This window comes from Trachinotus anak, unplaced genomic scaffold (genome assembly GCF_046630095.1).
Source record: "Trachinotus anak isolate AG129_WGS33_773 ecotype Australia unplaced genomic scaffold, CSIRO_AGI_Tana_v1 ptg000003l, whole genome shotgun sequence".
Classification (NCBI taxonomy): domain Eukaryota; kingdom Metazoa; phylum Chordata; class Actinopteri; order Carangiformes; family Carangidae; genus Trachinotus; species Trachinotus anak.
In genome coordinates, this window is record NW_027273854.1 from 11,502,723 (window position 1) to 11,528,525 (window position 25,803).

General features: G+C 41.1%; 1 protein-coding gene across 2 annotated transcripts in view; it reads left to right on the plus strand.

The window, feature by feature from the left end:
* Nucleotides 1–1,119: 1,119 nt before the first annotated feature.
* The window catches only part of prkar1b (protein kinase, cAMP-dependent, regulatory, type I, beta), a 65,415-nt gene continuing 40,731 nt past the window's right edge, over nucleotides 1,120–25,803 (plus strand). The window contains exons 1-4 of one of the 2 annotated variants that reach the window (XM_071473652.1): nucleotides 1,120–1,255; nucleotides 2,934–3,121; nucleotides 18,027–18,197; nucleotides 21,795–21,886. In XM_071473652.1, coding sequence (XP_071329753.1) covers nucleotides 2,948–3,121; nucleotides 18,027–18,197; nucleotides 21,795–21,886 — 437 coding nt within the window. In that variant the 5' untranslated portion in view covers nucleotides 1,120–1,255; nucleotides 2,934–2,947. Of the gene's footprint in view, nucleotides 1,256–2,933; nucleotides 3,122–14,534; nucleotides 14,956–18,026; nucleotides 18,198–21,794; nucleotides 21,887–25,803 lie in introns of those variants that run through there. The other variant, XM_071473653.1, reaches the window with a different exon arrangement.

The following is a 25,803-nucleotide window of genomic DNA, read 5'->3' on the forward strand; positions in this document are numbered from 1 at the left end:
TTTTCTTAATGAACTGCCAAGTGCCCCAGTCTCCTAGAGGCCCCCAAAGTCAAAAATTTACAGTATGCCAGCTTGATTGATGCATTAAAATAATTTGTAATGTAATTTTTGCAGAAAAAAGACTTTAAGGCAGATCCTTATCCTTTTAGCATAATGTGACCAAAATCTAGTTGTATAAAAATTCTAGGTTCAAGACTTATTATTGACGTTTATAATGTGGTTAAACGTGTGTATTCACAAACTTTGGGAACAATTACATGTAGTGGGTCCACTGACATTAAAATCATTCCTGCATTTGTGGGTTTAGGTTAGTTGATAACTGAAATGTTAAACCCAGTTTTATTTGAAGGTAGGCCTCTCAGATGTGAATCAGGAACCTCCTAACAACTTAGTCAATGTATATGAATTGGGATTTGTGGACATCAGAAATGTTTGAGGTCAATGTTTGTAATATTTTGCTGGGAATTTCTGGGTTTTAGTGACCTGCGGGAATTTTAATTTTGACAGTTCCAAAAATACAAATGATACATATTTGAATGGGCTCATTCCACTGTTTCTAGACTCAGAATATTTAATAAGTCAATAAAATGAATTAAAAAAATAAAGATTTCTCTGAACCAAAATAGTATTCTTGACAGTGCACAGACAACTTTAAAAAACTGACACTTTTCTATTGGGAAATAAAACTGGGAAAAAATACAGTGTAATAGTTGAATGGGTGAAATATGACAAAACCACACAATTAAACATTTTTAGTGAACTTTTGTGGGAGTGGGACTTGTTAGGGACTTGTGGGTTTGTTAATTTCTATCTCAAAATAACATATGCATATCTAAAAATCCGAAAATAAAACCTGTTCAACTTCTTTTTAGGGTGGATGTAGCAGTATACTCGACACATGAATACTACGAATATTCTTTTGGATAAACATTGTTAAAAAAAAAAACAAAAAACATGAATTTAGTTGAACTGGATAAGCTGTTATAGTCCAAAGAGAGATTCGCCTGAAATCACAACACACCCCACTTCTTTACAGGGTGGATGTTTCCTTTAAAGGTTTTTTACCTGCAAACGAGCTGGCGCGTACTCGCTGCCGCTGCGGTCGAGAAGATGACAGATTGACGTCATCGGGACTGACGCAGAGCGAGTCGAGGGCACAGCAGCAGCAGCAGTAGCAGCAGCATCATCCCAGCTAACCTCACCTTTCTCCCTCCAGCGAGGTGTTTTCTCACTGAGCATCCTCCAAAAAATAACGGTAGGGACACCAGCGAGAGCACCGGCCAGGCCGTGTTATTATGAACACTAAAATAGCGGTTTAGACCTGGCCCTTCATAGTGTTTTCGCCGCGGCAGTCGCAGTAATTCCACTTCGTTGTGGTTTGGTTGTCATTGTGAGGTTAGCAAAGCTAGCTGTGTTAGCTGTGTATTGAATGCCACTGAACAGGTGCGCATCTTTCATCACTAGCTCCACGGTGTGCATGGCGAAATTGTTATATGTGGGCAGTGCTTTGCAGTTTGCTGTGACATCGGTAGATGTCATGCCCTAAAGTGATGACTGATTGTGATTTAATATGCAGCAAGAACCATACCGTACTTCCCATTGAGGAAGTGGTACAGGGTAGTTCACAGTTAGCTGCACCTGCTCATCTTCCTGGCTTGTTATGTGACACACTGCTATGTTATTTGACATAACTTTAGTCTAGCTGTTGTCAGTTTGCATACACTGTTGTGTGATCTGCTTTGCTTCCTCAAGCAGAAGTGTTTACTTTTACAAAATAACAGAATAACATTTAAGCACCAGTTTAGAAAACGTTCATGTTTAGTCATCATGGGACATCATGCATTAGCAGTTCATTGTTTTAGCTTGAAGTGTATGCCCTGTTACATGTACATGTTGAGTAGTGTTGATGCCTTTTTTTTTTAGTTTAAGCCCTCTTTTCACCTTCCCACATTCAAAGACATGGGTAAATGGTATGCACATTTGCACAGAAACAGTTTTACTAATAAAATGTCAACCAAATAAGAGTGGGTGGTAAGATTGAAAGCCTCTATCTAGTCATATGTAACTGTATATTGTGATGTATTCATATATTTTGTTATATGGTGCGTTTTCACGAAAAGTACTTAAATTTTATATGTTTAGTGCCAAATGATAATATACATTATCTCAAGGCACTTTACAGGGTCAAGACCTTAGAACATTATAGAGAGAAATCCAACAGTTCCAACAAAGAGCAAGCAGTTGGTGACATTGGGAAGGAAAATCCCTTTGAACAGGATGAAACCTACAACAGAATCGGAGAGAAAATGGTTATAGATAAAATAATCAGACAGGAATGTCTGCATTTGGCTAATCCTGCAAATTGAAACCGAACAAATCAAGGTGTGTCAGTGTGATAACGCAAAAATCACAACATAACATTGCCATAAAGCAGTACTGCTTTGTGAATTGCAGCATGACCCACAAAGGTGTAATACACTCAGAAATATTACATGGGTAGTGACCTGGATACAAACAGTATGGCAAAATCTCACAGTTTACATTGTCCTAGAGTATATATTGTCCAATTGCTCAACCGTACAAGCTATATATCTATTTATTATTGGTTTTTACGAGTTTCTTAGCGACAATCACCTTTATCATCCTGATTAGGGTATTGCCAACTGACAACAGTTCATGTCATGAGGTCCCTCACAGGAAGCATAGGCAACAGGGTGTAAAATGTTCAGTTACCTCCTTCCCACGATCCATTGCACTTCCATTCTCTCCCCTTCTCCCTGCTTATCATACTATATGCGCTCCCCATTTCACCTGTCCCTTTTATTTGGTGTTTCCAACCCTCCTGTTCCCTGCTACCCTGTTCTACCCTCATTTCTGTTCTGCTTTCCCTCCCCTCCTCTCATGGTCCACCCTGTTTTCTCCCACTGCCACAGAGATAAAAGATAAGATGGCCACCTCCTCCTCCACTCTGGAAGAAGACGAGAGTTTGAAGGGCTGTGAAATTTTTGTGCAGAAGCACAACATCCAGCAGATCCTCAAAGAGTGCATTGTGAACCTCTGCATCGCTAAGCCTGAGCGTCCTATGAAGTTCCTGCGGGAGCATTTTGAAAAGCTGGAGAAGGTTGGTGATAACAAAGTTCTGTGTTTATATGACTTAGGTCTGTTTGTCTGAGTCTCTTTTTGTAATGTGGGGCTTTGTGCAGCCTGCATTTTATATGTGGTGAGCTTGAAGTTCTCAGTTACCATTTACTTTTTAACCTGAGTTTCTTGTAAGATTTCTCAGATTTTAATAATTTCTCACCTTACTATGTGAGTGAAAGAGTCTTTAAATGATGAGAGTTAAAGTTGTTATTGGCTCATTTATTAGATGGAATGCTGTTTTCATCTAAAAATACAAATTTCATTGAGTGTGCTGGTGTTTCACATGTACCACGCACTGTGCACAAACGCTGTTTTATTTATTTGATACATTATCTGCTCAACCAATTTTTGTGACACCATCACATATGAGCAGACAAAGAACACCCCAGCCAGCCAGTAACAAAAAACAGCCTGTGCTCAAACTGTTATAACAGAGCTTTCATTTTTCATCCTATAATGGGAGAATCCATTAGGGAATGTGAGAGGAGCACCCATAAAAGGGCAGTGTCCTGTTTGCAGACTCAGGGAAGAGACTGTATCTGCCTGTCTGTCTGTCTGTGAACAGAGAGACAAAAGAAAAGACACATTCATTAAAAATAAGAGTTACAAAGGGGAGAGTAGGCTTTTGTGAACAGAGGAAAAAGAAAGATCATAACTAGAAAACAGGTTAAAACAGGGGCAACCCCTGTAACACATTCCCCGTGGCCCAGAAACAACATGACTGCTCAGCTTGTAAATGTGTGCATGTGTGTCTCTTTTCAGCTACTGTGCTGGCTCCAGCTGGCACCTTCATATAGTCGCAGGATGTTTGTTTTTTTTTTCTTTTTTACATGAAAGTTACTTTGACTCCTGCTGTATTTATAAGATGCTTTTTGAGTTGAATAACTTGTAATCTGCAAGGAGGCCCACCATACTGTGGGTTTAACGAAATACGCAAACATGTCAAGATTGTCAGTTTTTTCAGCCTTTTATGAAGCATCATAGGACATACACTTATTTGGAAGTTTATTAGTTACACCTGGCTAAAACAGACATCGTGAAGGCTATAATATTCAGTTTGTGTTGAACCTGTTTTAGTTAGATGTTGATAGAACTTTATGGTGCTGTTGAATTATATTGCGCTATACAGGGATCTGTTTCTATTATTTTGCCCACCCCATTGATTGTTGTGTTTGCAACAGAAACACTGTCTGTATAATGCAGAACAGTTCAGCAGCACCTCAAACTACATCCTCCAAAATGATCATGCAGTTGAATCACCACCTCTCTAAAACAGTATCAATAAAAACTGAGGCTTATGACACTCATAAAGAGAGGATTCATTGCAGGACTCTTGTATTAGACCACGGGTTTTAGCGAGGTTCACCTAATAAAATGCCAACTGAGTTCACAGGTAAATTGTTATTGTGCCATTATTGTGTTTAAAGCTATCTCGGGATTTAGCCTAAAAGCATGTTCTTTTCCAGTGTTTGGCTTTGATCAAGCAGAGATGCAGATGGGTAGTTTGCTCATGAGTGGATCACAAGATTTGTTTGGTTGAACAAGAGGCTCTACTCTTACACTACTGTTACAAATAGATCATAAAGGTGTACGAGGTGGAGCTGTAGACTGTCGATGTTGGCCTGAGGAGAGTTCAAGCCCTGGAAAGAAGTCTCCAACAAGAGAAGTGATTGTGAAGAGATATCAGATATAGGAGGACTCAAGCTCACCATCCTGATGCCTTGAGGAGGGTCTTCATCCTTGCTGCAGTGTGTGTGCATGTGTTGTAGCATGTGAGAGTCATCTGATTTGATCAGTTTTTAAGATGACAAGTGATATTTTCTGCAACTTTTGTTTTTCTCAGAAATCAAATGTTTCATTATGTTATTACTTTGCCTGCATGTTAAAGTAAATCACATTTAATCATTCATTTATTCAGTACCCTGACATTTCTTTATCCACACATACACATGCTTGTTTACAACAACACTCTACACCTGCGGCATATTAAGCCCGGGTTTTAAGACAGAATGTACAAGAAGTTTTAAGGTCAAGGTCACATTGTCCTTGTGTGTGTGGCACTTGATTATGTGTAGCTGTCTCACAGTGATCTCACAGAGCTCTGTGGTCAAGGAGACAGTGTAGAATTAAGCACAGCATTGATGGTGGAGCTGCTGCTGCTAGTTCGGACTGTAATGCTGCATAGTCAGAGAGGCTGCATGAATACTAATGGATGTGATAGAGCTTGGCAGAAGCAATACAGTAGCAAGTTTCAAGGGACTAATGGTGTAAAATCACAAACACTGCACACCTTTCCCATGTGTATCTCATCTCGATGATATATGAGCCTCAAAGATTTTCTGTTGTGATCAACACCTTTAAGTTAGGAGAGTGCTTAGGATGTTGTATGAAAAATGAGGATACATTTTTTATGAATGTGTTCATGTTCTGGTGCAGTGATGTAATGTGCTAACTTCCTTATTGAGAACAGAGTGTGAAAAGTCAATTTTTATCAGAGGATTTATTACATTATTGATGTAGCTAGCACAGATAAATAGAGTATAGTACACACAAGCTTCCTAGAACTGGGCTCTGGTGTCCAAAGGCACCTGTGCAATCTGTGTAAGTGGCTGGGGAAGGATAAATAAATTGTTATTAGTGGAATATAGTCTTGCACATGACATGCTTTACTCTCTGCAGCCCATGCCCATAGCACCCTTTGCGATAAATTGATTTATGTAAGCCGTTGTGTTCTGCTCAGTCTTCCTGCTTATGCTGCAGGAGCTACGCTGCAAGTATCATGCTATCATCACTGCTGCTGCTTACAGATGGCGTTTAATCAGACCTATTTCCACCCGTGCATCCACCAGTAGGCTCTTATTATAGTGTGCTCTTAGAGGTGGTAATGTTTTTTTTTTGATACTCCTCAATCATCTGCTACAGCAAACAACAAAGATTGTCATTAAAAAAAGCTATAATTTCACTTCTCACATGACTGCGAAACCAACAGCTCCAAACATGTCTGTTTACATGACTGGAAATATTATTTTGATTAATGGGTTTGGAGTTTTGCTTCAAGAAAAAGTGCACAAATATGGAGAGGACCCATAGATCAAGGACACCTTCTGTACTAGTAATGTTTTTACTGTACCAACTTGGAATAGTTTAGGAATTGTTTTACCAGTCTGATGTGTAGAAAAGTACACAAGTTCATGTACTGGTTTTGCTAAAGTCTGGTGCAGTGCTTTCATTAAATCAAGGTACACATACACTTTGACTGCAGAAACAGCCGCTTGAGTCACACCATTTTAGGCTCCCATCTTGCACTTACACCATTAATGAGTGCGCACACATGCACATAATGACACTATAATAATATGTTATTATTGCTACTTGTTCTCCTTTCTGTAGATCAAAGTTCTGGATCCCAATGCTATCTTTTATGGTAGTAAGCATCAAATGCATTTCTAAGGGAGATGGGCTTGAACAGTCATGTTGTTGCATGATGGTCAGTGAAATCACCTGGTGTATATTTACTTGGAATAAAAAGCTCCAGGCTTTCAGCCCTTTTAGGCCCGTGGTTGCCCAACACTATTCTAGTCAAGCCGTCCAAATCTGTGCTTGTGTTGTGAGGTCAGTCATTTGTAAAATTGAAACAGGCCATTTATGTTTTTGTGGTGTCCCAGTTATTTAAGGAGCTTATTGTGCTCCTTTCCCCCTGCACAGGGGAACTTTGAGGACAATATTTGGTTCAACAAGCCACATCCATTTAATCTGGATTTAGGACTGCAGACTGCAGATCTTTTTTTTCCCTTAATTTCACATTGTTGGTATCAGTGTTGTATTGCTCAAAAACATTCATCTTAATGTCTTAAAAACCTTTTGTTTACCAGAGAAAAAAAATGTCAAATTGAATCATGATGTCAGATCTTGTCCCTGAGTCTGGCAGTCTTTAAGAGGAGGCATCTTTAGCGCTCAAAACAAAGAGACAACAAAAGATAGAGAAAAATACACTTTTGTCATCACATTTCTCCTGTACTTCACCCTCCATGTTTGTGTGTGTGTGTGTGTTCCTCTCTCGTCTCTCACAGCCATTTTTGTCAGCACTCTCGCCCACTAGAGGCGGTAACCAAGGCAACAGTAGAGGATTGTTAGACTGTAGTCTATCCTGTGTTCAGTCAGCCACCTTTATTCACAAAGTTTACTCCTCCTGTCCTTTCATATGTTCAGTTTTTCTGTGTGCCAGTTAGATCACTAGGGTACTCTTTCTAACCTCAATTCATATCTGCACAGGATCCATGTCATACAGCTCTCACAATCTTATCTGGAAAATCTCTTTTCTCTGTCTTGGTTTCTCCATCGTCTGCATTCACAGTTCTTTGGTGTCATGTTTTTTTTTTGTTTTTTTCTGTACTGTCTTCCTCTTCATACATGCTTCCTTTTCTTTCTTTCTTTCTTTCTTTCTTTCTTTCTTTCTTTCTTTCTTTCTTTCTTTCTTTCTTTCTTTCTTTCTTTCTTTCTTTCTTTCTGTCTTGTGTCTCTCGCCTACACACACAGAGGCACATGCACATTACAAGCACACTAAACCATCAGTCTGACTAGTTTGTTTTTAACTTTTGTTTTGATATAATAATATGTCTCTGGTCCCCAGCAGACATTGTGAATGGGAAAATAACAGGCGTCTCGCTCTCTTTCATCCTGCCTATTTATGCATGGTAATGATGCCTTTGATCTGTACAACAGTAGCTTCAGATGGGTGTTCTCATCTCCCTATCTCTATCAGCTCAGCTCAGTGTGTAATTGCTGAGAAGTGAACCTTAATCTTTGGCACACTGCAGTGTAAAAAGGCAACATTCATGTGACAAGTATTCCAACATAACTATCTTTTAAAAGATATTGCTGTTTACTAATGTGTATTCTTTACTTTAAATCTGCAGCATAGGTAGATGTTTTGTTTACTGAGGAATATCTGTAATTAGGCAGTAAGTTTCTTGTTAATACAAAAGCCTATTGTAGGAGATTATGGCGAATGGATGGCTTTGAAACAGTGGTTAGAATGAATTTCTAATACACAGGGCTTATTGTTGCAGTCTTTTTTTTTTTTTTTTTTTGCCACAATCATGTGCGTAATAAGTGAACATTCCTGCATTAGTCCATTAGTCCATTTTAGATGGTAAAATGTGGTACTAACCCCAACATAGCCTGCTTTAAGTGCCACGACTGAATGTGTGAGTGTGGATGTGTCACTCAGTTTATCAAGTGGGCAGCTGCCAGTGCAGATGTTTTATTGAATTAGGCATATTGAATCTTCACAGAACTCTAGGCTTTGTCCAACCACATTTATGAAACTCTTGACTTGAACTTTGACTTGGTGATGAAAAGTGAGACTTCTAAAAGTGAGGTTTCTATCATGTATTACATGTATATCTCCTCCCTCTCCTCTTCCGATCACTTTTTGTGAGAACATGCGAGTTTTCACTGCAGCCACGTAGAAAGTCAACACTTTGACATGCCACCTGCACTGGGAACCAAATGTTCAGCGCATGACAGCCGTCACTCCTCAACTCCATCTGTATGTGTGTGGGGCTTGGACATGAGTCTAAGCGCCATATTTGAGTGAGTAATGCTGCGGCACCGTTCTGTGATCTAAATCCAAACTTTGGGCCCATTGTAAATGTGCTGCTGCTAATTAATTTCAAAACTGTTTTAGCATCTTACAGTTCATTCCTCACTGTTTTGTTTTTAATGAACCCTCAGGGACTTTTCTTCATCTGCCATAGAACAGCTGGGGAAGGTTTTCAGTAGCAGTTATTTTCTGGTTGAAAATACTGAAAACCTTTGATAGTGAAGTCTGTGCTGAATTATTTAGTGGAGTCTGAATATTGCTGTTGAGTTTTTCAAATCAAGTATTACTTTCACATTAGTTGCTTAACAGTTTCTTCCTCTGTGTATGTGTATCTGTTTGTTTGATTGTGCTTTGCTATGTGTTATGATTAACAGAATGCTCCCTGTGTTCTTTACGCTCACAGGACTGTCATAAGTTGGTGTCTCATGCTTCACACCTGTTTTTTTTACAACTACTCCCTCCTGTCGCTCATCTTTTCATTCCTCTCCTTTTCCTCAGCAGTCATATCCATGCCAATTTTCATCCACTTTGGCTTCCTTTCATCTGTTTTTTTCTCTGATACCTTGTTTTTATAGTTTACATACTTTAGTAATCTCCTGTTTCTTTTCCTCTCTTCTCTCCTGTCATTTCACACATATCATTTGTTGACTGTCTCGCGGAAACTTGCTTGATCCCTCCATGTCTCTCCTGGAACTGAAGAAAACACATCCCCATTTGAACATCCATTCACTGTTTTCTGTTTGCCTTTAGTATGCATTTAATGAGATTTAATCCTGTAAAGCTTTAAATGAATTAGCTACAACTCATATTTCTGAACTCTCACGTTTGTATGTATAAATGGTTAACCTTTAGATAATGAGAAAACACTCTACTCACAGTTCTGAAGTCTAAATTAGCCTCCAAGGGTAAATGCATTTGCTATTAGGGCTTCTAAACTGCAGAATCATTTACACGGTAGGACTTATATGTGATCTTTGTTTGCGATACATATTCTATAGCACATTTGTCACATGTGATATCTGTCTAGGCATTGTGTAACAAAGAAAAGTGCTTTTAAATTGAATTATTATTATTTCTAAATTCCAGTAAACTTACCCTCCTTCTGTTTTTTTTAAAAATATTAATATTAATGTCAGGGAAGATGGGCTTTTCATAAAAACAACAGCAGACTTAGGATAGAAAAACGTGATGTCCATTTGTGTACATTTCTCTGTGTTGTACTGATTGTGTATTGTGCACAACTCATCATAAAGCATGTGCCGAGTAAAACAAATGTAAGATCTGCTGCATCAACTCTGTGAAAGATCCCATCATGTTGCATTATGGGAGAGCTCCTCACGCTCCTTCTGTCTCTCTATCAGTCAATCAACCGCTGTCTCCCCCTCCCCTGTAAGATGAGAAGCCTTTCTCGGCTGTCAGCCATTCAGCTGTCACCAGGACCTATCATAACAAATCCGCCATCCCCTTCAAAGGCCTCTGATTGACAATTTGTCGGGAGGGTTTTGTTGTTTGTTGAGTCTGCTGAGAGTATTTTGAGGAGAATTAGGTGTAGCTTTCATTACCCCCCCCCCCCCCCCCCCCCCCCCCCCCCGTCTTCTACTTTCCCTTTTGATTCTTTTATATAGTCCCTGTCTTCCTCCTGCTCTAGCCTGGGAATATCATTCTACATGTGTGTATGCCAGTGGTGTGTATGTAAGACATGAAGTTCAGACATTTCGACAGTATGTTTTTCTAGTTTTGCATCACAAGCATAATTAGTATCTCCAGCCTCTGCATGTTCATTCATCACCACTATGCTGGCAGCATGGTATTCTGTCAAATAAGCCTGTGGTGCAGTGACCCGGGCCTAAACCTCCTACTCCCTGGCCCATCCTGGGCCCCTACAGGTAAACTGGACCCCCAGCTTCTGTCTCCATGGTGGTCCTTCTTTGTTCTCTCTCATCTGCCCGTTGTATCCTACCACCTTTCTCTACTTAGCGGTGGTTCATGTGAGACAAGAAAGAAAGAAACTAGACAGGATTTAAGCAAAAAGCAGTTAACCAGTGTTGCATCCAAACACAGCATTGGTTAAAGGTGGAGAAGGGGATTCTAATTCATAGACTGTCGAATTCAGTGAATATCTCTTCATGGTCCACTAGCTGTCTATTCTGTGTGTGTGCTGAAAAAAAATGTGGTGTTCCTACGCAGACCTGGCTCTGTAAATGGGAAATAAACAAAGTGGTTTTAACTGACAATTCCAGTCAATCAGCAATAGAGGGCATTCATGCTTGTATACAGGACAAGGGTAACAAAGTAGTGGAGGGGAGAAGGGGGAAAGGGGGCAGTGGGAGCAAGAGACGGCAAATCTTACACATGCTGAAGGACGCTGCCAGATCATGTGAAGTTTTGAATGAGATTGATTGGGACTGCTGACGAGAGACCAGTGGCAATGTGGAAGCGAGTACATGCGGGAATGTCTAATGGCAGAGGCACAACGGCATATACTCCACAAATTTCAATCACAACAACAGAGAGATGGCTGCAGAATAGCCAGAAGAAAGTCAGAGGAACATTCATTTAAAAACGAAGTGCTATGATGCTGTGGAGACTGTGAAGTGACTGTGAAAGAAATTCAGCCCTGGACTTATCTGCTGGGACTGATCTGCACCCTGAATGACAGGCACAAAGAGAGTGCTGGGAAAGAGACTGATGGCTGATTGCTGGACAGCCCAGCGGCCCACTGGGATTTGTCCTAGTAGTCCCAAAGGCCAGTCCGATTATGTTGGAGAGGTCTCGGTGTTCAAAGGCATGAAGATGGCTGCAGAGGTTGTTCTATTTCTGCTTGCCAGATGGGTAACCTTAGTTTTGATATGTTTCACAAAGCCAAATGGTCAGTCTTGTTTTGTCCTGTTTGTTGATGTTTGTGATAGCTAACCCCAACTGGTTAGTTAGGAAGCAGGTACTGGTGTCAAATTTTATGTGTCCGGTTACATTAAATTTCTTTCTCCTCGGACATGGCTTACTTTCTAGTTTGCCAAGATATGCTGTTGGTGTGATGTTAGCTATAGTAGCAGGAGAGTTGTTTGTATTACTGTCTGGAGCTGATGTGCTGGCTATGAGAAACCGTTTCACCCTCTCTAAATGTTAGCTTTGGTTTGTTTTATATCATTGTATTTGTCAGTACACTGCAGATTTTATAGCCACAGATACATGAAAAAATTTGGTTGGATGCATAATTTGAAATGCTATGCCAGGTAACATTACCTTCCCCTTTTAGCATAGCTACAAACTTACTTCTCCTCTGTCACTGTATTTTTGTAAAAACAATCTTAACAACTAACTCTTGCTAGCTAGCTACGAATGGGGCAGTCTGGATAGATGTGCAACTTGTTTTGTAGAATAACTGAAAACAAAATCAAACACTGAAAGAACTTTGACTAACATTGGGCAAACATGAGAAAACTGCACTTACTTGTGGTGTAAGGGTGTAAATTTTAAGGTGTGCATGCAGTTCTGATAAAATGTGTGATGTGTCTTTGACGTTGACTGTATACAAAGGCGGCCGCAGCTCAGAGTGGGCTGCTCCGCCGTCACAATCTAGGCAGTGCCTGACTCCACTTAACTCCCGGCTAAGTGGTGGGGTGGGTATGGAGCCGAGACTTTGCTGTATACCGGTTTATGGCAAGCATGGGAGTCTATGGGGACTGACTCGATTTTTGGAGCCAACCTCAAGCCTCTGCTATCCAAGAAAGTGTATTCTAATTTAATACGGACCTGATGCTGATGGGACAAAAAAGGTGTTCCTTACAAGTTGTTTAACCCATGCATACTCTGGGGTTAAGATTTAGTTGAAAGGTTCGGTTTCTCACTGCAGGCTAAATGTCAGCCTGTAGAACTGAGGGTTTAGGGTTGCAGATTAAAGAATTTATATAGCCAGCAGAGTGGCATTGTTTGGATAGCAAGACAAAGTTGTGTGTGTGTTGCAACCATGAAGAGGGTGAACATCATCGAACTTTCTGTCTATTGTGGTGCTGTAATGGTGTGGAACAGAGTGATGAGTAGACTGTTAGCTCTGCTGGTGGATCTGCTCTGCATGCTTCATTACCTGTGTGTGTGTGTGTGTGTGTGTGTGTGTGTGTGTGTGTGTGTGTGTGTGTGTGTGTGTGTGTATGCGGCACCTTGCTGTTTTTGGTTCACTCGCATGCTTTCAGCCCAGGCAGTGGAGAGTGAAATTGTGTACGTCACCAGACTAGGACTACCTAAGGTAACCACTTGCGGTTGTTTCCTTTTCTCTATCTAATATCTGAAATTAACTTGTTGGAAGAATGGATATTTGGATATATTAGTGCTGCAAGCCCTCTGATCCTCCAGATGAGTTCAGTTCTTCTGTGCTGACCATGATGTGTGGTTGGGCTGATTAACACTGGTTTGTTACAGCTATTAGGATGAGAATTAGTCATAACTTTTGTTCATATCTGCTTGGTGCAAATTGGTTCAGGGAGTGAACAACACAGGAGAGGCCCATTCTAATATGACTCATCATCCATAAATGAGTTGAAATTGGAACTGATAATGGTCTGAAAACGGTGACTTTACACGGAGCGAGTGTGCATGGGATTGGATGCCTGTCGTCTTTTGTCTCTGTCTTCATTCTTTGAGTTAATCCCTGACCTGCGGTCACTGTGTTTCTAATGGAAAAGGCTACTTTTTACAGAGCTTCTGTGTCCTGCTTACGTCTGTGTCCTCCGTCTCCTCTCCTGTCTTTTCTCTCTGGCACCCAGCCGCTGATGATGACGCAGGGAGAGCAGAGGAGAAGAGGGAGAGAGAGACTCTGACATGCGGCAATAGCACTGATTCTAGAGTAGAAGATATATTAGTAAATAAATGGAATAGATGTCAGGATATTAAAAGAAGTGTTCTTTGCAGTTGGAAAGATATTGAATGTTATTTGAAATAGAATTTACACTTCCACAGACTGGGATATGTTGCAAAAAAAAAAACAACTCAAAATACTAGAGGAAAAAAATGAATTGAAAATGGGTTTTGCTTAGCTACTGTACATAATCCAGGAAATAATAAATTGCACTCCTTCAAACTGCCTATCTTGTGTGTTTTCACAGAAAAGCTAAAATACATTTTTTTTCTCTGGTGCTGGTGGAGACATGTTGCAACTGTTCTCAGCTCACCTTAGACTAATGAAGGCCCCTCTGTAATACATATACACTTGGGACACAACAGTATGAGGACTTGTTAGAATACGACACAAAGTCCTCACTTGATGGCTGACCCTCTGACCTAAGAGGAAAGCACTGGGTGGGGCTGGAGATGAGTAAGGACTGAGAAAGACACTGCATGGTACAGGACAGTGTCTGGCACAAACAGGGAGTGTATGGGACGATGGTGCATCCCTATAGGAATGTTTGGAGCCATTTGCTGCTTCAAAACACACAGACATGCCATTTGGTCAGAACAGGAGTCTGTATTGAAGGGTGTGACGTTTTCCCTTCTGTGAACTGAATCACTATAGATGTGTTAGTGAGAGAGAGGGAGGGAGAGAGAGAGAGAGAGAGGGACAATCTGTCAACAGACGTCAGAGCTGGTGTGTGTGTGAATGTAGGTGCGTGAGCTTCCTGCTCAGACTCTCCACCAACTATTCAGGATGCTCACAGTGCCCAGTTGTCATAGTGACGAGGGGAAGCAAGAGGAGCCCGCTCATTGCGCCACCTGATTGTGAGTGTGTGCGTGAGAGAAAGGGAGAGAGAGGGGGAGAGAGAGAGGGAGAGAGAGGCTGTAAAGCAGAGACAGAGTTGCGCAGGAGAGATGGAGAGACAGGCTTTTTGCTGTGATCAGTGTTTTCATCAGTAGTCTTGTTCTTTAGCTGCTGTGTCGTGGGGATTGCAGACATTTTGCCACTCGCACTCTCTCAAACACTGACTTGGATTCTCTGTTTACTTGCACACACACACTCAAACCTGAGTGTGCTCACACACACACACACACACACACACACACACACACACACACACACACACACACAGATAGCGTCGCTGTACTAGTATGGCAAGATGCTGCTGTGGTGTGGCATGTGTGTCAGATGTGCATGAGGTTGGGATCCATGTGTGCTGATTCCCATGCACACTTTGACACACTCACACTTTGACTTGATGCCTGGTGCCTCTGACAGGCTGAGGGACACGCAGCAGGCCTGACCAAGGGCCCTCCATGCCATGGTAAATACCTCTGCTGACAAACTTAACCTGGAGTTAGCTTCCTGGTGCTAACCTGTATGATCGCATAGAGGCAGGAGTGAGCAAGTTTTGTTGCAAGGTAAAGCTGCGTGGTACTACCTAGCTTGAATGATAGTTAGTGTACATTCTAGACAACAGTGTTAACAGTGTTTGCTAGTTTGCGAGTCTGACTTTGTAGTTTGTCTGGAGTGAGGAGAGAGAGATGTATCTGTGTTTATATTTGCAGTGCTTGAAAGAAACGGAAGTGTGTGTCTGTTTTTGCTTTGCTGACGCTGTCTTTCGAGGATGTAGTGTGTTACCTGATTGCAGACCTTGTCACCTTGATTAAGCTGGAACTTTGAGTTCACCTCTTCCCCTGCAGTCTGCCCGTGCATGTGTTTGTGAACCTGTGTGTGTGTGTGTGTTGATGCTGCTCTCTGGCTCTGCTTTCCCTGTTCTCCTCCTGGCTGTGTTCCCTTAGGCAGTGACTTTGCGTAAGCAAGAGCGTGTGTGTGTGTGTGTGTGTGTGTGTGTGTGTGTGTGTGTGTGTGTGTGTGTGTGTGTGTGTGTGTGTGTGTGTGTGTGTGTGTGTGTGTGCGTGTGCAGGCCCAAGAGTGTGTTTGCTTACATCTCTGATTGTGTGTGTGTGTGTGTGATCTGCATCATCACAGAGCACAGCATCACAGTAACCTTAGGATGTAATGAGCAGCAGAGGCACAAAGTCAGGCAGAGGAGGGAGTGAATTCAAGAGACTGTGACCAAAAGATCATGAGATGGAAGGAATAAGTGAAAGTGCAAGCTGACAACTGCCTTTCAGACGACTGTAACTGACTGATGTATGGCATTGCTGTATCACTGTTTTCATTCCTATTACATTATGCTGTTACATTATGCATTATGCGAATAGTTGAGGAAGAATGTGCAAATAAGTGCTGAGTTGTGAGGTCTCCGTTTTCAGTCAATATGACAGTCTCCTCACTGTCACCTAGTCTCTCCACGTCTCTCCCTGGTTCTCCATGTTTCTGTGGTCTGTCTGATTTCTTTGTCGCAGATTGTCTCTTTCTTCCTCTATGTCTCCTACTGTCCCTCCCTGAAGCGGCAGCAATTTCTGCTTTCTGCTCAAGGCATTCAGTAATCACTCTGCTCCCAGCTGCTTCAGTTCTCCCTTTTTGTCTCTCCTTTCTCCAGGTTTGCATTTCATAGGAAATTGTGGTACTTGTATTATATCAGGCCCTTCAAAATTTAGAGGTGTTATGAGGTCAGTTTAATGGTGGCTTAATGGTGACACAAAATAAGATGTGTCTGTCTGCCTGCACTTGCTGTTGGTGGCCAATATGTGTCTGAGTGTGAACAAGCGATGTCCTTAATTGGCTGCTGTCCTTGTTAATGATCAATAATCATTTAAATGTTAAAAGCTCTTAGAATACAACAACTTAAATCATAAATTAATGAAACACAAATGATATTCATACATTTAAATGATCATATGGCACAAAAAAAGACAGAACAAAGGCTACAACTAATGATCATTTTCATAATCAACTTATCTGTTGATTGTTCTCTCAGCTAAATGTTATAGCCCGAGGTGATGTCTCAAAATAGCTTGTTTTGTTCGACCAACAATCTGAAGAAATACTGAGTTTACTATCATAGAGGATGAAGAAAAGCAAGAAATCTTTGCAACTGGGAAGCTGGAGCCAGAGAATATTTTGTAATTTTGTTGAAAAATGCCTTACATGATTAATGAAATAAATTTGTATGAACGCAAAGACCTGCAGTGTATAGATCACCTGACAATCTCAAGTGTCTGGTTTTTACTAAATAATGTGTGTGTCTCTACTTGGTAGGGAAAGAATTGTCTGTTGACTGTAACTGCTTGTTGAAATTCATTAATCCTCAATGAAGTAATAAAATTTCCAGTACAAACTGAGTAGATCTGAATATCTTTCAATATTTTGTCCAGTGATTTACCAAGAAAGTCTGCTGTATGTGCTCTTTCTGTTTATTTCTGTCTGTGTTGTGTTTCTGTACTGCAGTGTGAGAGCGCCACTTCTAGCAACACTTGCCTGTCTGGAGTCTTGTCTCTTTGAGACATCTTTGTTTATTTCTGCACAGTAGCAATGCGGTGAACCAGCAAATTGAAGAAAGGCCTTAAATATACTGAAATGTTGCTAAAAAAATGTATTTTACATATTGTCACTGCACCAAAATATGTGGTGGTGAATAACACTGCTGTCAACTCACTGTGCTATCGGACACACTGATGCACTCAAATAAAGGCATTAACACACAGTGCAGGGCACAGATACTGCTATTGTTAATTCTACACATGTACTGTGCAATGGATACTGGTTATCTTTGCACGAACTGTTATCCCATTGCCCTTGTCTCACATATTAACAACCCTACGGTGGTTTTATTGTGTACTTATGCTAATGTCTTAATCAATTTGCAATCAATAATTCATCACCTGCAGAGTGTTCAGCAGTTGAAGCAACAGCCAGCCAGAGGCATCGTGTCTCCCCTTTGATGTCTTTATTCCTTGTTGGTCATTATCTGAGTGGAGGAGAGTACCTGTTTAAGCTTTCTTCTTTCTGCATGTTCAATATTTGATAGCTTTCACTTTCGTACCATGGCAGGCAGATGTCCAGATCGTGTGCACTGGGGACTAGGACATGTCCACTGTACTTTTTGCGAGGTTTATTCTGTTCTATTATCTGACCTGGTTCAGAATCCACGTGATGCTTGATGTTAGACAGGGTGTTTGAAGAGGTTTGTCAGCTCTTCTTCATGTGATCGTTTGTGTGGTAAAGGAATAACAGAAGCTCTCAGATGATCTTGTTTGTTTTACCCTGAAGCTACAATAGTAGGTGCATCTGTTTACCCTCAAATACACATGCATACACATTCACATTACACATACAAATAATTTGCCTAAGAAGGATGCTGTTTTTATAGAGGATCTATCTATTTTTTTAACTGCTGAAAACATCTTTCTCTCCCCCACTGTTCACCCACTCACTCTCTCCAAGCTTGTCCCTCTACCAATCTTGTCTCTCCTCTTGTTTTTACAGGAAGAATGCAAGCAAATCATGGCACGTCAGAAATCTAACAGCCAGTCAGATTCACATGATGATGAGGTTTCTCCCCCACCACCCAACCCGGTTGTCAAGGCCCGGCGCCGCAGGGGAGGGGTCAGCGCTGAGGTCTACACTGAAGAGGACGCTGTCAGCTACGTACGCAAGGTCAGCCTCGAAAGATGGATGCATAAGCAAAGCTCTGAGCACAGATACACATAGACACACAAAACATGTTTGCAGCACTGCATGTTATCTGCTATTACACATATCCATTCATATGTTGCTGTAACACAGAGCTGTTAATTGTTATTTGTTTGCACAATGAAACCATTATAGTAAAAATGTATAACACAAAAAAGGGGGTGTAAAACAGCAGCTAATGAACAGACTTGGACACTCCAGTGAATTTATTTGAAGCACAACACACAGTTTGTGAGTCAGCAGCTGGACTGATGTTCAGCACAGATACTGAGATTTGACTGTGTTGTTTTAGATGGACTGTGATAGACTCCCACTCAGGTTTTTGCAGATATTTGTCATCTTCATCATGAGATGTGCTGAACCGAGCAACTGTTTTTATTTAAGCCTGTTTTACTTTGGTGCAGCTGAGGTGGATAACCCACATGTTAGTGTACCATTAGTATGTCTACATGCACACCTAAAACGAGGTTTAGGCCTTAACAGTCATTGTCATTCTCGATTAATCTATTAATCTGCTGAATATTTTCTTGATAAATCAATGCCCAGCATAGTTTATTAAGTCTCAAAAATGTCTTGTTTTGTCCACCCAACAGTCCATAACCCAAAGATATTTAATTAACTAATATCAAGACAAGGAGAAACAGCAAGTTTCATATTTAAGAAGCTGGAATCATGAAATGTTTGGCATTTTTTTCTTGAGAAATGGCGTAAACGATAAATCCATTATCAAAGAAGTTATCAGTTTATCAGGTCATTATCAGGTTACACAGGAAATAATGCATGGAAACTGACTTGTAGAGGCTACTTTCTGTCAGTTAGAGTTTAGTCTAACACTGAAAAAAATATATTTTGAATATGATGAAGCACTACTACATGTAATAATATGCTGCCTTAACTCTTTGTCATGCACATGCACGTTAAAAGCTGATTTGAGACCTGGTTGCATGTATGCATGGCCAAGAAAGTGTCTTTTTACAAGGGAAGTCTAGCTGGAAAAAATGGGGCTCTCTAATCCCCTACTGTGATTTCGGAAGTTGGCTTTCTCGTATACATGCAGTTTAATAAATCAGGTTATTGAAGAAAGCTACGCATATGCACAAATTGCTTGACACAAAGTCTGAGAGTAAACTAAGACTTTTTGGGGTTTTTTAATGCTTGGATTCACTTTGAATCTCTGGTTTGTGAGACAGCATGACATACATTATGGTTGAGAGGTTAAAGGGAAGAGAAAATCATTTCTTTTATAAAATGATTTCATGTTTTTTCATTGTGGACTACAAGACTGTTAGAGTTATCAGTCATCTTGCAACCCATCAGAGCCATTCCATAATTCATTGGAGCTATAGAAAGTGGTCCCCTTTGGCCAGAAACTATAACTCACCTTTCACATACGCACACACACACTCATACAAACACACACACACCCTAGCTGCTGTATCATTACCGTGCTCATTCACTTGTAATTAACTTGACTCGCCATTAATTGCTGGGTAATGACATAACGGCATGAACCCCCATCACCACGCTGTAATCACATGGCCACTGAAGCATGTAGTGTGTGTATATATGTGTGTGTATGTGTCAGGTGTGTGCACACACCCACATGCATTTGTGTTTATGGGTCTGAGATCTCTACCAGACGCTGCAGTCATGTGCCGTGGCAACAAGCCGGCCCCCATCCCCAGCCTCATTTTGCTCACTGTCCCTTGCTATCTCACAGACTGACACATGCACAAACATCCCTAATACACACACAACAACTCCCACAACCGTCACAGCAGCTCGTGAAAAAAGAAATTAATTCACATGCTTGTCCAGCACAACAGTCAGATCAGTCATCAGAGAAAAGTGAATTAAAATTGAATTAGAAGCACATTATTTCTTCAGTGTGAGAGAGCATTTCTTCTGGCATTGAGGCCATATACACAGACATACACATCCTGTGTACTCAGCCTTTTTGTTGACGTCTTCTTTCATCATCAATTCCATTAATGACTCCGCTGTGAAAATCAACAGCTGGTTTAAATTAATACAATCAATTAGCTAACCCCGTTCATCTGATTAAAAAAAGCTTTGCTGTAAAGTGCTATTAGTCTTAACAAATTGTGAGGCCTGTCAGTCAGGCCTGGACATCACATTAACAGAATGAATTGCAGGGCCGGCATCAGATTGATTGGAACTAGTGTGGACACCATCATGACAAGGTGGAAACAAAATGGACATCGAGTCAGACATTTGCTGTCTGACTTTAAAGGGCTTTTGTCACATTAAATATGGAACTTTGGCATTTCTACGCATGTATCACAGCTAACATCATACTGTATGTAATACTGTTGAAGAAAAATCATATCTCTATTGTAGATGGAGGCAAATAAACTTGTCACTAGCCTGACTTCTGCTTATGTTATGTCACTGTTGAAAATACATGTAATTTGCCAGCTGAATTTGACTGGCTTCATCTCATAACTGCTTGTAGGCATAGTTGTTAAATCATTGGAAAACCATTTTTTCCTATGAGGCTTTACCCTGTCTTTTTTTCCCAGTTGGCTAAAGAGGCTAAAGATATTGTAACATTACCATGACAAATTTGAAAGGACAGGCTCTGAAAAAAATTTTGACTGACTCAAACGCTGGTTGCAAGCTGGTAACAAGCTGAGTGCCCTGACATTTAATGGTCCCCTGGGTGACAGTACTGGAGCTGGATCTTGTGGAGGATGATTAGGGTGCTGACCTAAAATCTGAATCTGAAAATGACTTCTGCCAATGAGCCCCTCTGGGTGTCTGTGCCCTCCTCCAACTCAGTTTCCAGGCCAGACCAGCCTCTTTCTGTCCACTAGACTAACGTAGTGCACAGAGATAAAAATTTGGTACTTTTTATTTCACATCTGATGTGGTTGTGTGTGTATTTGTGTGCATGTTGTGCAGAGTGCTGCATGGTCGTCTTCATGTGGAGACATCTGTTGGTTTAACGTAATTATAGCCTACCCCCTCCTCTCCTCCACCACCAGAGACAAAACACATGCACACATTCAGCATATGCACACAGACATACACACTCCTGTCTCTGTCTCGGTTAATCTGCAGTAAGAAGGGTTTAGTTTTTCTTACTCTTTCCCCTTCTCTGTTTCTCTTACTTTTTGCCTTTCTCACCCTACGTTAAAAGGAGTTTCTCTTCTAGGAAGCCTCTATTTAAATACAGACTTCTGTGGCTTTGTTGTGGCTGCAGACTTTGCCATTCCCTCATGAGCACACACACACTCCGCAGAGTCTGGGACATGAAAATGCATGTTTTATGAATGAGTTCAGGCCTCTTGTGAATTCTTAAGTGCTGTGTGACATTTTGAGTGTAATCCCTGAACAGATGGGCTCTCCCAAAAATACACAGACACATGTGTGGGATATTCCTTTCAGAGTTTGCCAATACACTGCTCTTTAATTACTCAATTTAGTCTGCTTTTGAAGTCCGGGTTATTATGTGTTTGTACTGGTTTGTTTCATGTGTCCACCTGCAATGTGTTGTTGCAGTCCACTTTAATGGATATTACTGCTTTGTCTACACAGGTGATCCCAAAGGACTACAAGACCATGACTGCCTTGGCCAAGGCCATCTCCAAGAATGTGCTGTTTGCCCACCTGGACGACAATGAGAGAAGGTAAAAAACTTTTGTGACCCTGATAGATAGACTATTGATCTCGTGAGGGAGTTGTCTCTTCTTAAATAGGTTTGCACAACATCCACTGTGATGATCTGTGACAACAATGCAAATGTGTGTGTGGACTATGAGTGAATGTTTGTGAGCTGATAACATCATGAACAGGCCATTGCTCCACTTGGGTGTATTGCCCTTGTGGCCACTGTGTGCCAGTGTTGCCTGCTTTGGGAGCATCTAAAGTCCACGGAGACGCCGACAGAGAGAAGGAGGGGTTAACATGGACAGATGTGGCAGAGGGGGATGGAGTGAAGGGTGGGTAAGGGGGCAACTTTATGTGTTTGTGTGTGTTATATTACGTTGCGTTGTGGGTTGTTATGGTAACCTATGTGTATCATGTTGTGTATTCCGATATGGGCGGAGGTACACAGATACATTGCTCAGAAATCAATGATTCGCCATAGTCGTCTTAGAGAGGGAGGGATGCCAGTTTCCCTCTATCTCTTTTTCATGCCATCTGCTCCTATTCATTGTTGTTTCACATTTCTCCTCTCCTCAACCATCCTCTCCATTCTTCCATCTGTCCCAGATCTCCACTGATGGCTGGGTCTGGCTCTGACAGGGAAGGGGGTGTTGTGGGAAAAGCTCTCAGGTGGCTGGCGGTCCCGCCTGCCAGCCGGAATAGTGTTTCATTGGCGGGGAGAATCCATTATGCCCCATGGAGAGGAAAACACCGGAGCTTTCCTGTTGGCTAAAGCCTCCACGGACCAAACCCAAAACACACTCTTTCCAGTCTTTCGTCAGCTGACAATTTACCGTGCTCCCTTGGCACAGGCAGGCAGGCCTCTGATTGCACGTCAGTGCCTCTGAAGCAGCCCCGAGCAGAGTGCAACATGTGATGGATCCGGACAGTCTGAAAAACCATGTACTTGGGTGGCTGATGTGGCAGATTAGAATTACACCACAAAAATATGTGGCAGTAGACCATAAACCATCAGGTTTTAATGTACTCAAGGCCTTTTGGCATGCCAAGCTATGTAATGGCTGTGTCGTCAGCCAATGAAACCATGCATGATGTAGAATTTATTCGACTGGCTGTCATGTTTGCTGTCTCGCTACACACGGCTAGCATCAGCCATTAATGCTGTGCACACAGGAATTCGTTGTTGTGGAATTTGTGGGTGAACATGCAGCTAGGAGCGCTGAAGGCTCTTAGTGTCTGATTTGCTAGATTGTACCGGGACATGGCAGCTAGTTGGCTTTGCCGTCTTCCTCTAACTTCCTATTTCTCTCTCTGTTTCTCTCCCCTCCTGTTCTTCCTCACTCTTCACTTCCAGCTGATGATGCTGGTCGACTGGCTGCTTGGTTGGCTAGTGGCTTGGTCGCACTGCGGTTAAGTTGCGGTTGTCGCCCCTGGAGCCCCTACAGACAGAAGTATATTGATGTATGGCAAATGTGGTCCTCCAGCATTAACAAAAAACCGCACACAGCAGCCAGCAGGCCTTTGCACATGGCTTAGTTGCTGTAGAATACACTACATGCCCCCATTGGAGAAGTTTGGCACAGAACTTTACATGAAAAGGTGCATGTCGGATTTCTGCTCCCCTCAAATCTTATACATATTGGTAATATACAGTAGTAGTGTATATGCTTGTTACTACTGGCAACACAACAGAAAATGGAGCAGAATTAAGCTTTAGAGTAATAATTTTTGCTTGTACATGCCTTCTGTCATTGGCATTGATGAAGTCACGACATGAAGTACATTGGCTTTTTTAGATGTGCCAGAACTGTCAAGGACTGATGCACATTAGCAAATGGAGTCTGACTGCCCTATCCTCTCTTATTGCATGTCGCTCCCTCTCTCTTTTTTGCTCTTCTCTTGTTCTCCAAACAGCTGGCTCTTTGGGTTATCAGATGTTCTTGCTCATGAGGTCTCATTGGGTGAAGAAGTAGTGACAGCTGATTGTTGCTCCTTGACATCAGGGGGATGGGTCAATGGATACATCATGGAATTAATGATAGTTACATGCAAAAATTGCTTCTGACTAATTTCTCTTGGGTGCTAGTTGGCATTGGAATGTATGTTTTTTATTTTGTTTAATAATTGGCTTGAAGCATTCATAAAATGTCTATTTTTTTTGGAGGCCTACGTGTGTGAGACAGAAAGAGAAAAAAACAGATGATAGCTGTGTGTGTGTGTGTGTGTGTGTGTGTGTGTGTGTGTCTGTGTGCATGTGTCAAGGAAACATCTTGTGTGATTAGTCACTCACCAGTTATGTAAGCTGAACACCACACGATTTGTTCCCCCATTAGCACTATATTATGCTATCATCCCCTTCAGTAATGAGCACAATCGAAAACAATGAAGCCCTCTTTGTTTCCCCTTCTCTCTCCAGCACTCTCCTTTTCCTCTCATCACTTTTTTTTGCCCTCTTTTTTGCCTTGTTGTGCTATCCTCTCTCACCGTATCTCTCATTCATAATCTATCTCATCTTCTTAAGTAACTGGCTCTGTAAGCATCGCATTTTAAGAGACCTTTATAACAGACACTTGTCAACAAGGCCGTGTTCTCTTTTACTTTCCACTTTCTCATTCATTTTTTTCCTCATAAAAAGATTCTGATTCTGCAGAAGGTCGTATATTGTTCTGTTTTGGCCATGTCTGTGGACAGTTTTATTTCACAGCACAATCCAATCTTTTACTCTTAACTGAAAACAATCAAAATTTGTTTTCAATATGGATCATGATTTATATCTTCCACTGTGAACTCTAGGACCACCATAGAGTCAGATGTACAAATCTCAAAATGTAAAACGTTTATAACCTGGGTTTAGATAATATCTATATAACATTCCAGTCCTCGATTTGTGCTATGGATGGTGTATAATAATAAATGGACTGTAAGTGTTGACTGTGTGGGACTGTACTCTCACACTTGGTGTCCATATGCACACAGCTGGTGCTGCAGGATTGAGAGGGTTTCCAGTAATTTCCTGGTTAGTTTATTTAAATCCCTACTGAGACAGCTCAAGAGGATAGACCCATGATATACATCCTTGCTGCCTGCCTGACACATATCAGCAAAAATGGATAAAGTATGTGTGTGTAAATACAACAATCAAACATATTTAAACAGATAATTCTTTAGCTGCTTTTTTAAAGTTATGTTAAGTTAGTTATGAAATGTTTTTGTTTCTAATTATGAGAGACGTGGAATTGTTGTAACAGTGGATTGTGCATGCAGGAGGGTGTTCAGTCAGAGTTTCAGTCAGCACCATCAGACTGTACCTGCAGTACCTAGGAAGCTCATTGTCTCATAATTGGCAAGAGTTAGTTATCTGGATTCAGGTCACATTCATTTATTTAAGTACATTGTTAATTATTATTGTTGTATACTGCTGGGAATTTCTGATGTCATGAACTCATGTCACACTGTAATAAAGAAGTTTAGGCCATAATGTCCATTTTGGTTATCCATCATAGTTTCATAATTTGGGTGGTAAGATCACGAGACAGGTAAACTATATGCTGCATGGTTTATACAATGTCTTATATTCTAAAGTTAACTCGGTGAACCCTGCAGAAACTAGCCATACCTCACTTTTCTCTCTCTTCCCTCTTAAAACTCAACTGACACACTCAACTTTCTCTGATCAGGTCAGGTGATTGAGCGAACAATACCCATGCCATTTTTTGTATATATCGTTTTGCTATATTGCTTGCCCAAAATGTGGAATCCTTCCAGTAAAACAATAGTTTTAGTAGCAGTTCAACAGAAGTTCGGATGGAGACTGAAAGTTGTTAAGAGAAAAGATAACAATACAGCAGCACTGTGCAGGTACAAAGGTAAGTAAACATACTCTATACACACACGCATAACCAGGCATGACAGGGATTATATTGTCATGAATTAACAC